Source organism: Typopeltis vanoorti, chromosome 3 (genome assembly GCF_054136105.1).
Source record: "Typopeltis vanoorti isolate ZY-2024b chromosome 3, IOZ_Tvanoo_1.0, whole genome shotgun sequence".
NCBI lineage: Eukaryota > Metazoa > Arthropoda > Arachnida > Uropygi > Thelyphonidae > Typopeltis > Typopeltis vanoorti.
Genome location: NC_143551.1, coordinates 174,262,474 through 174,278,291, shown reverse-complemented (window position 1 = coordinate 174,278,291; position 15,818 = coordinate 174,262,474). Strand labels below are relative to the sequence as shown.

General features: G+C 36.8%; 1 protein-coding gene across 1 annotated transcript in view; it reads right to left on the bottom strand.

Moving 5' to 3' along the window:
• Positions 1-10,897, bottom strand: part of LOC150108751 (tRNA (guanine-N(7)-)-methyltransferase) — a 93,753-nt gene extending 82,856 nt beyond the window's left edge. The window contains exons 1-2 of the mRNA XM_090416210.1: positions 10,815-10,897; positions 5,964-6,097 (exon numbers count right to left, since the gene is read on the bottom strand). Coding sequence (XP_090272336.1) covers positions 5,964-6,097; positions 10,815-10,897 — 217 coding nt within the window. The remainder of the gene's footprint in view (positions 1-5,963; positions 6,098-10,814) is intronic.
• Between the last annotated feature and the right edge of the window lie 4,921 nt (positions 10,898-15,818).

Genomic DNA, 15,818 nt, shown 5'->3' with positions numbered 1-15,818 from the left:
GAGAGGCATGTGGTGAGGTTGTGTGCAAGGATAAAAAAATCAGAACTCCCTGGTGGACACAGGAAGTTAAAGAGGCAGTGAAGGAAAAGAAGAAAGCATATCAAAAGTTCCTGGCAAATAAGTCAGCTTTTACTCTTACAGAATACAGAGACAAATGTAAGAAAGCTAAACAGTGTGTAAAACTAGCTAAACAAAAGTCATGGGAGGACTTTGGCAAGAATATAGAAAATAAATATCAAGATGGTGGCAAAATATTCTGGAGGTTGTTGAAGAAGCTTAGGAATGGAGGAAAGAGTGCTGTAAAAGGAATTAGAGATGATAAAGGTGAAATCAAAACAGAAGAAAAAGATATCCTTGAAGTATGGAGTAATTACTTTGAAAAACTGCTAAATGAAACAAGCAGTGATGACAGCACAGTGATAAAAAACACTAACCAGGCATGCAGTCAGGAATACATATCCATACTTGAAGTAGAAAAAGCCATCAAAGGCTTGAAATGTGGAAAGGCAGCAGGAGTAGATGATATTCGACCAGAAATGCTGAAGTATGGTGGTATAAGAGTCTTACAGTGGCTGCACTGCATAGTTCAGAAAGCCTGGACAGAGGGACGAATTCCCGATGATTGGAGTAGAGCTCTCATAGTACCCATATATAAAAAGGGAAATAAAACTGAATGTGAGAATTACAGAGGTATTTCCCTACTGAGTGTTCCTGGCAAGATCTATGCAAGTATACTTGAGAAACGGTTGAGAAGAATTGTGGAAGAAAAGCTTGGTGAAGAACAAGCTGGATTCAGGCCAAATAGAGGCTGTCAGGATCAGATCTTCACTTTACGGCAAATAGTCGAGAAAGCATGGGAACATAACAAAGATCTGTATTTAAGTTTTGTCTATTTGGAAAAGGCATATGACAAGGTGCCAAGAGAGAAGCTATTCAATACGCTGCAGTTATATGGTGTCAATGGGGCATTATATCAAGCAATACTTAGTCTTTATTTGAGTTGTGAGTCAGCAGTTAGAATTGAAGGAAGTACAGGAAGATGGTTTAATGTTAAATCTGGTGTGAGACAAGGATGTACATTATCCCCTCTGTTATTCATTATCTATATGGATCACATTATGAAGGAAAGTGGTATTAAACCTGATATCAAAATTGGAGATGTTAATGTCAGCTCTTTGCTTTATGCGGATGATGTTATACTTCTAAATAAATCCGCTACAAGTCTGCAAGATTCTCTGACTAAATTGAATAGCTGTTGTAATAGATATGGTATGAAGGTCAGCAATAAAAAGACAAAGACAATGAAAATAGGCAGAATCATTGAAAATGTCAACTGTGTTGTGAATGGAGAACCTGTGGAACAAGTAAAACATTTCAACTACTTAGGCACAATTTTTACTGAAGATGGTAAACTAAATAAAGAAATAGACAACAGAATCAGCAAAGCTGGTATGGCAGGAAGTCAATTGAACAAATTCATATGGAAGAAGAAAGAAATTAGTCGGAACACTAAATTAGCTGTATACAAGACAGTGTTCAAACCAATTTTAACTTATGGATCTGAGAGCTGGGTCAGAAGTAAAACACTTGACCAAAGACTAGAGACCGCAGATATGAGAGTCCTGAGAAAGATTAGAGGCGTGAACAGATGGCATCAATGGCAATATCATATTAAAAATGAGGATATTAGGAAAGAACTTGACATTGTCAGCATCCAGGAATGCGTTAGCAGAGCTAATCTCAGATGGTATGGTCACTTAAACAGAATGGGAGAGGAAAGATTAGCAAAACAAGTGTTCTCTGCCAGGTTGGCAGGAAAACGACCCAGAGGTAGACCAAGATATAGGTGGATTGATACGGTACAAAGTGCCTTAGACGATAGAAATATAAGATCTGATAATGTTGGAGTTTTGACAAGTAACAGACTGATTTGGAGGAAAATTGTAGATAGGAAGTTAGTAATGATGTAATTTTTCATGTAGTACTGTCATATCCTGTACACCCCTTGAGGGTACATGGCAGGAATTTGATGATGGTGATGATGCAACATTACTGAATGTATTGACTACTTTAGTTATTCGATACACTTGGTACAAAATCTATATGTTCATTTATTAAATATATGCATGCAGAAATATCTGAACTGGTTAAAAAATAATCTTCTTTTTTGAGCCTGCAATATCTAGGACAAAAAAAAAAAAAAAACAATGCAAGTGAAAAATCAAAGATGCAAAGAAAAAGCATTTATCTAGATATATATAAAATTGCAAGTGTTAATGTTAGAAGCAGATGACTGTTAAGTTGATATATCTGCTGCTTTAAACTTAGCAACACCGTTCTCTTCATATCTGTGTTTTCACCTTTCCCTATTTAAGTAAGCTTAAAATGATCTGATTCAACACTCAAAATTCTAATGTATCCTGAGCATTAACTGAGGTTTTAGTATCGTTGTCTCAAAAAATTATATTTGAGAAAACTGAACATTAATTATTGCATAGCATAAGAAAACATTCTGCTCATATTATGTACCAGTGAAGAGGTAAACAATGACATTCATGTGTTGAGGCTTAAGTGCTATGAGGACATCGTGTTGGAGGCTTAATTGATTGATTTAGTACTCCCTATATTTCGTCTCAGTCACTGAGACATCTTCAGGGATTACAAAAAACTAGTGTAACATACACACAAATACCACACGATACTAAGCTAACCATACATACAATACCAAGAGGCAAACGGAAAAATACCTGGATACCATACTAGAAAGATCACAATATTGATTCAATGATCACAGAAAGAGACAATATTAATGAACAATTCAGAATTAATAAAACTGATGAATCCAGAAAGAAATTAATGGACATAACACACAAAATAGAGCAGGAAATTTGGAAGCGTAAACAAGAGAAATGGGCAGAGCTTTGCAGTAACCTGTACCCAAGAAAAGCCAACACTGGAACATTATTAGAATCCTAGACAACAATATCAAAGAAGAGAACCAACAGAAAACAAACTTCATCATAAATGCTGGAAAACAAGTTATTACAGATCAAGAAATTGCAAACACATCTGTTTGCAAACACAAAAACCTCTTCAAACAACTCCAAACTTCAGTATAACAGAGAGGACAAGACCCTCAATAAACTCACAAGTAAAATACTAAAACAAGCAAGAACATATCAAACTAATGACATCTTCTCCGAAGAATTTACACTAAGTGAACTAAATTCATCAATCGAGAAAACTACACCTAATAAAACTCTTGGTAATGATCTTATCTTTAGTCATATGGTCAAACACCTTGGCAAAAATGCCAAAGAACAACTTCTGAACATTCTCAATACCTCTTGGTAAACAGGCAATCTTCCAAAAGAATGGAAAAAATCGTTTATTGTACCCATCCTGAAATCTGACAAAAATGCTGCAGAATGTAAAAGCTATAGACCTATCGCATTAACTAGCAAACTCTGTAAAATTACTGAAAGAATCATACACTCCAGGCTCATGCACTGGCTGACAAAAAATAAAAAATTGATCTGTTGTCAATCGACAACAGATCAATTAATCCACTTCTGTCAAACAATAATACTCATTTCAAGAAAAAACCAACAAAAAAAAGAAAACTGCCATATTCCTTAATATGACTGCTGCTTTCGATTGTGTTTGGATCAAAAAATTAATACAAACAGTACATGATATTGGAATTAGAGGAAACGCTTTAATCTTGATTGCTGATTTCATGAGAGGAAGAAAGATCAAGGTTAGAATCAATGCAGCAATATCAAGAGAGCAGAGAACCTGGACTGGTGTTTACAAAAGACACAAAAGTAGCTTGCTACGCAGATGATATAGCCATCTGGTGCAATAGTGCTAAAATCAAAGAATCAAAGGAGATTATAAACAAATCCATGAGAGGATTAGGAAAAATGGTCAGATGAACTTAAACTTAAAATCAACCCAGACAAAACAAAACTAAGCACCTTTAGTACAGACAGGAAAAATAGACATTCCTACAATCCCAAAGTCATGATCAACAACAAACTAATTGAAAAAGTCACAAATCCAAAATACCTTTGTATTATCCTTGATCGGGAATTACATTTTGCACAACACATCTCAAACACTTCCAACAGAGCTCTAAAAAAATTAAATACACTGAAAAGGCTTTGTGGAACAAATTGGGGTGCAAAGCCAAAAATCCTCAAAACTACTTACACTACACTAATAAGGCCAATAATGGAATATGCAGCACCTATCTGGTCACCTTCGGCTTCATCGGTAAAGGAAAAATTCGACAAAATACAAGCAAAAGCATCCAAGATGATCATTGGTGCAGTCTCATCCACTAACATCAGAACCTAACAGGAATGTGGGCTCAACTTGCTGGAAGACAGACGAAAATTTGCCACCATAAAATTCATAAAATAATATCAGAAGCTACCAAAGTGATCATATCTCCCTAAAAACTTATGAACATTGGAATCAAAATTGCAGACTTTGCAGATCATCAACTTTACAATATGATGACATTATCAGGAAGGAAATAGGTCTTGATCAGCTAAATGCCCACATAAACAAAGAACCTCTATTTTCCAGTCCTTTACCTTCAAATATCTCCATAAATCTAAACCTTACCAAACGCTGTACAAAAAAGAATCAAAAGAAATGCTCAAAGAAAAAGGCCTAAATACTATCAACCCTCCTTCATCCTCCAAACAGGTTATTTGTTATACCCATGGATCGTCAGACACCAATATGATTAATGGAGGCGCTGGTGTTCTCCTTCTACTCCCGAAAGGTGAAAAACTTTCAATAAAAGTTGGATCTGGGAGAATTGCTTCCAATTTTACCAGCAAACTCTATGCAATAAATAAAGCACTCGAAGCCTACTTAAAATTATCATCATCTCAACAATCTGAGGGAATTATAATTTACAGTGACTCAAGATCAGCTATGGAGGCAATCAAAAATGGCAATACGAAGCTCACACAAGACACCCATAACTCTTAAATCAACCAAAGTGTTTAGAAAAAAGTTGCATTTTACAATGGATTCCTGCTCATGTTGGCATTGATTACAATGAAGCAGCTGATAAATTAGCAAAAGAGGCCAAAGAACTCAACCAAGAAACCTCACATGATAACTCTTGCTGATGCTAACGCACTAGCAAAAGCTAAGCTAATTCCACTGAAGTGAAACAACATCAAATTCCCAAAATCAATGCTGACAGAAAACCTCCACCACGATAGCAAGACTATCAACAGGACATTATACAGGAATGAAGATTAATACAGATGATACGAGAACATACAGAAACTGCAACAATTGCCCTAATACTAAACTGACACCCACTCACATCTTTACCTGTCCAGCAATTACAGCAGCCTTGCAAGAAATAGATCCTAATCCTGAACAACAGCTCTTTACAAACAAAATCAGTGACATAGCCAAAGCAGTTCAAGGAGCACATGGAAACATCTAATACTCTTCAAAGGACAAGACAACAACTAAGATAACCACATAATAGCTAACCGCATAGCCGGCGAAGGTTGGTCGATTGGTAGAGCCTCTGCTACTAATGGCTCAGTTAAGTAAGTTTGAGCGCGGTTAGTAGTTGGAAGGGGGCCAATCGTTCGATGCTGTCGGCACACTCTCCCTCGATGAGTCTTTGGACTCCCTGGAGGTGTCAAAATAATAATAATAATAATAATAATAATATAAGTAAAAATTTAGTCACCCATGTGGTTAGCATTGTGTAGTATTTGTGTATATGTTACACTAGTTTTTTTGGAATCCCTGAAGATGTCTCAGTGACTGAGACAAAATATAGGAAGTATTAAAATCTGTTTTAATCCTTTCTGAGTACTGTATACAATCCATTAAGCCTCCAACATGATGTAAACAATGACAGTTTAAAACACACTATCATAAATTAGAGAAGCAGTATAATTGACATTTCTCACCAAGCAAACCACCATATCCACAGCCGACATCAACAAATTCTACTTCAGCTAGAGATTTTTTTTCCTCATTCGGCAAAGACTGATAAAACTTGGGAAAATAGGGTGACCAGTCCATCTTATCTGGTGAAACAGGACTAGTTTACACGAGGATGAAGGGAAAATATGATAATGAGAAACATAAAGTGTTATTGGCATATGAAAAAGGAATAGTAAAAAAAAAAAAATAAAATAAATAAAAAATAAATCAAATATGAACATGCTTATAAATGTTATATCAAGGTCATTTTTCAAAGATTCAAATAGTAGCTTTTACACACACACCATTTTGTGTGCAAATTTCCAGTCTCAGACTCATTGTGTGCAGTCAATCAAATTAAAACAAATTTACAGTTATTTTCTGCTTTAATTTTGACAGTGACATTTTGAGGGTTTATTGCATTAACACCACTAATGTAATATTTCTCACATTAATGTTGTCCTTTTTTCATCAAGCTATAATTAAAATAGCTAGCTATAAACATCTAGCTATAATTTATATGCCACCCTGGTTGGCCGAGTGGTTAGCGTATCCGCTCTCCAGCCAAAAGGCTGCGGGTTTGAATCCCGCTGTGGGCATGGATGTTTGTGATTGTCTGTGAAAATATTAGTGGTGGTAGTGGCCGGTGGTAGATGGCATTGGTGTAGATGATGAAGGTAGTTGTGCGCGGTGGATTGATGGAGACAGAGAGTTGTAGAGTAGGTGCCCTCCCTCGATGAGTCTTTGGACTCCCTGGAGGTGTTATGTAATAATAATAATAATAATAATAATAATAATAATAATAATAATAATAATATAACCTATAAAATTATGAGCACTAAATTAATTTGCTTAAATCTGTGTATCTATAAAAATCCATCACCATTTGCAGTGATGGATCAACAAGTTGCAACCACATACAAATATGCATGTGTAATACATTATATTACTTGTTGACATAAGCATTACTTTACCTCATCATCTGCATTGCTTTGAAATTTCACTGTCACAGCACTCACAACTATGGCAACCCATTCCACTCATTAATCTCTCTTCAAGCAAAAAAAAAATAGTCTTCACCTTCTTATTAACTAAATGCTTTCTTAATTTCCAGGGATAACCCCTAGTTATTCCCATACCAGTCATGTAGTGGAAAATTTCATCTATGTCAATCCTATAACAACCATTAAGTAATTTACTTCTCTACCACATTCCCCCCCCCCCCTTTTCCTCCTATCCACCAATTTCTACAACCCACAAATCTTCAATCTCTCCTCGTAAGGAGATCCCAGAGACTTGCCATCATCTTGGTCACCTGCCTCTGAATCATTTCCACCTGTTCTACATCTCCAAAGAACCCAGGTAGCTTTGTGCTCAAAGCCTTATAATGAGATATAATGACCTTCTTATCTCTGCTTGTTAGTGTTCTTCAATAACCAGGTAATTCTATAAGTTATTTTAGTGACTTTTGCAATATGCCCCTGAACTTCAGCCAGTCCACTGTCACCGCCAAATCTCTAGCCTTCATAATTTCTTGCAGTTCAGTTCCATCAATGCAGTATATAGCTGATAATTTTTTTCGAACCAGCATGAATAACCTTACACTTAGCCACACTGAAATGACAGCCATTCTTCTTTGTCCATACTGTTAGTTTATTCATTAATATATTTTTTTAACAAGTTAACCTATGTTTGTTGTGCCTGTTATTAAACAAAGCTAAACTATGTTTATGTGTGTGTTGTTGCTGTTCTGAATTTGCAACCAAATCAACTAAGACTATAAGCATAGTATTACAGTCATTTCCATGGAGTCAGAGATTTATCAAGGAAGGCTTTAAACACTGCATCAAACACTAATCATCATTTGTACAACACCTATCATACTTCTCTTTGAACTCATTTGTCAACGAAGAACTCAAATTAACTCGGGTAATCCATTCCACTCATTCACTACTCTCCATGCAAAAAATTTAGTTGATGGGGAGGGATGAACCCCTAGTTCTCATATCCCACTAGTAATGTGCTGAAAAATTCCTCTGTGTCAATCCTATAAAAACCTTTAACTCATATATATATATCATATTCCTCCTCTTTTCTACCTATCAACAAATTTCTGTAACCCATGAATCTTCAACCTATCCTAATGAGGTGCCTTCCACAGACCTGCCTCTAGATCTTCTCCACCTCTTCCTGAACTCCAAGAAACCCAGGTGATCAGATCTGTGCATAACAGTCCAGATGGCACAGCATCAAGGTGCTACAAAGAGATATAATAATCTCCTTATTTCTGCTTGTCAATGTTTATGCCCTCTGGGTTAGGTATGTACCTGCACCAAATATTTGGCTTCAACCAAATACAGTATTTGGCTGAAGCCAAAAAATTCCAAAAAATGTTTTACATGTCATAATAAACACCGCAAATCAGGAAAAAACTTCCCCTTATCTTGTGTGATCGGATACCAAAGCCCATTGTGTCTGCCACATAGGTACTTTACTTGGTGTTTAAAGAAAAGTTTTCTGGATCTGATATTTGTACAATATCACATCTAAGATTTAATCTAGCATTTTTCAAGATAAAATTGATTATGTTAAAAGCAATAAGAAATCTGAATTTGGATTGAGAAGCTTATATACTGTGTATAGCATTGATGGTACTGGATTGAAATTGATGAGGCCAGGGACTTCCAAGTCCCCAGCCTCAAAAGTTGATAAAACAGTTCAAAGGATTTTCAATCTAATGTCGCGTTTACATGTGTGTTGTGCTCTGATGATGCTGAGTTGAAAATCGGCGAAATATAAGCGTTAATAAAACATCTTTGTTGTTAAAAGTGTTTGTGGTGTTGTTAATACCATGAAAAATAAGTCATGAATGAGTTCAAAGGATTACTTTGACATTGAAAACCACATTAACAAGTAATAGGGAGGTTATTATCATCATTCTCTATAAGGCTATGAATCGGCCACATCTTGACTACTGTGCATAGATTTGGTCACCTGAGTTTGTTAGGGATCAGGAAGTGGTGGAGAGGATTCAGAATCTCCTGACTTCTGAATCTGAATTCTTGGTCACTTGAAGATGTATAGGTTGCAAAGTTTAGATAAGCAGAAAAGAGGGGGACATGATAGAAACTTACAATCATACTTAAACATCACTCCCATTCTCATTTAATCCCAAGGTATGCTGTTAAACTTTTTAATACCTTTGGCCATGACTAAGCTTTTCTTAGTAAATCACTGATGGTCACATTCTGTTGTTAATGACTGCCCAGATACAACCAAACCATAGAAAGAGTACTACTAGTTAGTAATAGTTTTTTTTTTTTTTTAATACCAACTGAACTTGTTTTAAACTTTTCCATGTACTGAGAAAATATTCTCAGTACTTCAGCAGTAAACACTGCTACCTAAACTGATGAAAGTTTAGTTTTTTTCCTTAGTTATACTATAACTTAAAGATGCCAAGAAATTATATTCTTGGTTTAATCCTTTATCCGAGTGTAAGCAAACATGATACTTTGCATGCAAAGTATCTTCAGGACTGGGCTACTTGTATGTAGAGGCTACTGACTTCACATCAATTGCCTTAGTATTCCATAATGCAAAACAAGTAAAAAAACTTTCAAAGTCTATCTCTCATCCAGCATAATTTAATAATAAGGTGATGTGCCTTTTCACTACTTGTACATGAAAAATATATGATTTCTGCATTATTCAACCTTGGCATCCCTTCTGGGTCTGGCTCCCACTGATTTGACCTCAATAAAGGTTGAAACCAGTCTGGGTAGTAGCCATTCCCATCATGCTAAGCATGATGGGAAAGGCTATGTGAGTGGAATGGGTTTCGTTGACAAATGAGTTAAAAGAGAAGTATGATAAGTGTTGTACAAATGATGATTAGTGTTTGATGCCGCGTTTAAAGCCTTCCTTGATAAATATCTGGGGCTACTACCCAAAATGATGTGTGCTTTGCATTATGGGATACTAAGGGAACTGATGTGCTCATTAGCCTCTATATATACAAGTAGCCCAGTTGTGAAGATACATCATTTTGGATGTATCTTCACAACTGGGATGTATTTGGATAAAGGATTAAACCAATAATTTAATTATTATTATTACATGACACAACACCTCCAAGGAGTCCAAAGACTCATAGAGAGAGGACACCTACTCTACATCTCTCCTTCAACTGAAAACCCCATATCGCGATTCTTTACTGCACAGTTTTCATAATAAAACCAATGTAATATGTACTTTTTAACTACACAAAACTGAGCAGTGTTATCAACAGAACAGGCACCTGGCCATTCAGCTGACCTTCTGGTTGGCATATCGATTCTTCAACCAACATGCTGCAGCTGAATTTTGCTATGGATGTTTGCGATTGTCTTTGGGTGAATTTCATTGCATACCGTTTTCATGCGCGGGAGAGGCTTAAAAAAAATTCTGTTTGGTCTCTAGAACACGATTTCTGGATTACATAACTATAAATAAAAAATGTTTATAATTCATTTAAAAAAAAAAAAAATTGTAGCCTCCAACCTTCCCGAAATTTTGGTGTTAGCCAATAAATACTCTGCCAAATAATAGCATATATATAGTAATTTAATATCTGGAATTGCTGTGTATATTATTTCTTGAATAATATTGCTAAAATCATAACTTTAAAGTAAATAATTAAATTGCATAAACTTACTATTTAAAACAATGATCAGCAATCGGATTTGAATGTGCACGCTGCAATTTAATATTTGGAAATGCTGTGTATATTTTTTCTTGAATAATATTGCTAAAATCATAACTTTAAAGTAAATAATTAAATTGCATAAACTTACTATTTAAAACAATGATCAGCAATCGGATTTGAATGTGCACGCTGCCTGTAATACCGCTTTTGTGGCATTTTCGTAGACTCCATTTTGAAACATATGGTGAGACACGTGACTCAAATATTAATTTGAGGGTACCGCTAAATGAGATATTACTGTTATCTCTAAGTGGCCATCTCTTCACAGCTAAACATGTTCATATTATTATTATTATTATCTTTTTTTGAATATGTTTATCTGTGGAGAGATGGCCACTTAGAAATAACACCAATATCTCATTTAGTGCTAACTGCAAATTAATATTTATTACTATTATCTTTTAAAAATAGAGTCAAAACGGCCTCGCCTGCTCTCTATACGGGATCAAAAAACTGATTTTTTTAAAAATATTTTTGCAATATGTAGTGACTAGAATTAAAACCGGAGGATAACGTCCAGTTATTCTCTAGTCAGATAGACTAACTCAGATAACCATAAAAAAGGCATAGAAAAAGAACCTGTAGTCTTTTTCTCGTGAAGATTTTTCACGGAAAAACTTTCTTTTCATACGCTTGGCTAAAGGATTAAACAAGAATATAATTTCTTGGCAAGTATAACTCCGGTCGCCAGAGAACGTGGTGAGGAATTTGAGCTGTGCTAAAAAAAAATGCTTTTTTAATCTGTGAATAGTTTGACTTTTGTCGAGATTTGTGCTACATTGTTTTCCTGGAATACGAATGTCCTTCAGTGGTTGTTTTTGAAGTTAGCTGCTGACGCTATATTGTGTATTTTGGTTACCGAGACGGGATCGGAATCGGATGCATAACAGTGGAAGAGAAAACAAAGATAACATAAGTTTTCATAATTTCGTTTTATTTTATTTATATTTAGTATACGTAAATGTTTGGTTTGTATTTGCTTGTACTTTTACTTATACTCTCTTATACTTATTTAGCGTTTAGTTATAATAGTTTTTCGACACTATTTTGAATAATGGCGGCAGCGGCAGTTAAAATTGCAAATGACATATCGCCAAGTCCTCCCAATTAAGGACTCCATTTTGCGTGATATACAGGATTTTGTAGCATGCGGGACTTGTGGAATGTATGCGTCCCACCTGTCGTATATGTGGCAGGTGAGAGAAGGGGGAATATGTAGATGAGCAAAATGCAGGCAATGGGAGGAACTTGGTGAGTTAGAGATAAATATAACTGACCTCGTTGAGTCAGAGATGGAAGATTCTCCACGTAGAGAGATGAGTGGTGTGATAGAAGGCGAGAATGGCGATTGAAGGATTGTGAAGTTTTCGGATGGTCTCAGTTGGGAGAATGAATGGCAAATATGAGTGGCTGACTTGCAGAGAGTGATAGATGAGCTAAAAGAGCAAGTGGAATGTCTAGGGAATGAGATGCGAAGTGTGAAAGATGAGATTAGGCGAATTGGAGAGAGACGAATCCAAGGTGAATCAGAGTAGGAGTGAGAGAGAGTTATGGGAATGATAGAAGATGAGAGAATGGGAACAGTAGAAGAGAGAGAATGAGAGAGAGTTAAGGGGATGGTAGAAGGGAAGAGAATAGGAACAATAAAAGAGAGGAATGAAGAGAGTTGTGGGAATGATAAAAGAGGAGAGAATAAAACAGTAGAAGAGAGAGGGAATGAGAGAGTTATGGGAATGATAGAAGAGGAGAGAATAGGATAAGTGGAAGAGAGGGAATGAGAGAGAGAGTTATGGGAATGACAGAAGAGGAGAGAATGGAAACAGTAGGAGAGAGGGAATGAGATGAATGCGATGGAGCACTGGAACCAGGGATAGCGGGATGTCAGGAAAGCAGGTAATTAGGGGAACACAGAGAGAAAGCGTTATAGCAGAGAGAGTGAGGATACATGTGAGCAATCGAGAAACAGGGTGGAAAGAGGTGTAATGTATGGGGACTCAATGATCCATAGTGTTCAAGATAGGATGCATGAGGAGTGTTTGCCTGGAGGAATGATAGAAAGTGTGGCTATGGCAATTAAGAGAGGCAAAAGGGTAAATGAGATTATTGATGGTGAGAACAATTGATTTGCGAGGTAATGTAAATTGGACAATGAGAGATATGAGATTCTTGCTTGAGGTTGTACGAAAGAAGATACAGAGAAGAAAGATAGTGTCTGTGTTGCCTAGGTATAATAGTGACGAGCTGAGCAGAAGAGCAGTGATATTGAATAGCAATAGCTAGAATGTGTCAGAAGAGAGGATTGGAATGTGTGGATGCTTAGAGAGCATTTGAGGACAGAAAGGAATTGCATACGAGAAAACGCTGGCATTTGAATGAGGAAGGATGTAGACATCTGAGAGATTGCTGTTCTGAACGAATCGATGTGTCAATGCAGGGAAACTAGAATGCCCAGGGTGGATGGTAGCATGGGTGGTCTCTTGTTGGAACCGGAGCAACATCAGGTAACATTGAACCCAGTGGATTCTAGAGGAGATAATGCTGGGTATAGAAACAGTGGCATTTTTATGCTTTATACTAATGCCAGGAGTATGCGGAATAAAGAAGAGGAATTGGTGGCGCTGATAGCATCAGCCTGGCCAAAGATTACTGGGATCACTGAGACGTGGTTGACAGAAGAACATATAATAACAGGAATAGAAGTAGCAGGGTAGAATTTTCGGCAGGATAGGAAGGGAAAGCGTGGTGGTGGAGTACTGCTGATGATAAATAACACATCTCCTCTAAGAGGACATAAGTCGTCACTTATGTCCTCTTAGAGGATATAAGTGACGTAAGAGGCATTGGAAGGCAGTTTCACTAATGATTTTGAAAGCATATGGTGTACGATAGAGTTAGGTAGAGATAGCAATACCCCACTAAATATCCAATCTTGCCTAATAATAGGCAAGACTGGATACTTAGCGTTGTATTGCTACAAACCAAGGAGCACAGAGGGTGGGGACCAGGAGAAGTGTAGGCAGTTGAGGTTGGCAAGTGCAAGAAGAATGATTGTTATGGGAGATTTTAACTACAGCATTTTAAATTGGGGAGAGGAAGATGCATGTATAGTTCGCCCACCGTTTGTAGTTCCCTGCTTCGCGTCTTTCCAAGAATAGTCGATTCATGCTGAAGGGGAGAAAGAAATGAAGGACGTACGAATTGGTCGCCAACACGCGAAATCACGTGCTTTATAGGTAAACTTTTCCAACTGTTATACAAGCAACATAGTTAACTACAATAATCATAAAAGAGAAGTTAATTTTCCGACCGGTAATAATAAACAACTCATCCCACATACGGACTGATTACCCTATTATCGGAATGGATTTTCCTTTTTCTGAGATGAGCAGAAGTGTTGAAGGATCTCTAATCGGTGGGCGAACTATAGTAATAAAGAAATGGAATTTCTAGAATTCCTGAGGGACTAATGATATTTTGATAATTTTTTATTGATATTTTTTTATTGTGGCTGTCGCAGTTAGAGGGATTCGTAGTGTCTAGTGTTCGTAAAAGCTCCAGATAAGATAAGTATTATTTTCAGTTATCGTTGATAAATTTATTTAATATTGCGTAGTTTTGTTTGCCTTGCGTCCCTTAGTGCATCTTTTTGTATGTTTTTCGTGTGTTATAATTTGATAAAACACGTTGCAAGTAAGTATGGCTCCAGTACGAAGGAAAATGGCGGACAGTAATGATGGTTCGCCATCTTTATCAAAGAATGGTAGTATAAAAAACATGATTCAGTGTACTAGCTGCGAAATGTACGCTTTGCGGAGTGCGGTCAGAGTGTGGTTAGGGTTGAATATGTGTAGAAAATGTAGGGAGAATGAGAAATCGAAGAGTATTTCGGATCGTGAGTGTGATATTTTTGTCAAACTTCAGAATGAAGAAAATAGGAATGTGACAAGAAACGGCGAGGTTGTACCATAGAATTGTGAGAGTGTGAATGATAGTATTAATGGTTTTACTGAGAATAAAAAAGATGAGATAGACGCAATGAGTGAGATCGCGTTGTTGAATGGTGCGATACAAAGGGCAAAACAGCAGCTAGAGCGTATCAGCAAAAGTCGACTGAATGAACCAGCCAATAGTAAAAAGTATGACAGGAAAAATAGACGTATGAGTGTGACCATGAACAAAATGAAGGATAGAGTGCTGTATGGAGACTCGTTAGTACGAGGTGTGATAGTAGAGGATTTCACAAAATCGTACCAACCTGGTGCGACCATAAAGAATGTAACTGATTCTATTAGAGAGCAAAAGGAAAGGGTGAAAGAAATGATTGTTGTGGCAGGTACGAATGATTTGAAAGGAAATGAAAGGAGACAAAATGTAAATGATAGAAGACCTGAATGAATTGTTTGAGGTAGCAAAATAAAAGAGTGAGAGAGTTAGAACGATTAGTCTTTTGCCACGGTATGACAGTGAAATGTTTAAAAGGAGGGCCATAATTGCGAATGACTTTGTGCGTGGGTTATGTATGACGAGTGGTGTGGAATTTGTGGACGTGTGGAGCGAGTTCGATGGGCGAAAGGATCTATATAAGATGGATGGCTTGCATTTGAATGGTTACGGTGCAAGAAGACTTGAGAAAGTGTTGCTGAATGTGGTGGATGTGCAAATTCAGGGAAACTACATTTATTAAGGGGGGGCAGTAGATATACAGTCCTTAGGGAGGCAGTTGAATGAAAGAATGAATATAATATGCCCTAGCAAATAAGGACAACAAATCAGAGTGGGATAGTTTATATAAGGCATCAAGGTGGGGTTGGAGCTAATGGGGGTCTTAAATTCATGTACACTAATGCTAGGAGTATTAGGAACAAGAAGGAAGAGTTTTTGGCCATGGTTGGCACTTCCAGACCACAGGTTATAGGTATTAGTGAAACATGGCTGACTGTAGATGATATAGCTAGTGGGATTGAATGTGATGGGTACAGTGTGTTCAGGAATGACAAGGAGAATAAAATGGGGGGAGGAGTATTGTTGATGATAGCTGATGAGCTGCAGCCAAGGAGAATAGAAGTTGAATTGCAGGATAAAGAAAAGAGCG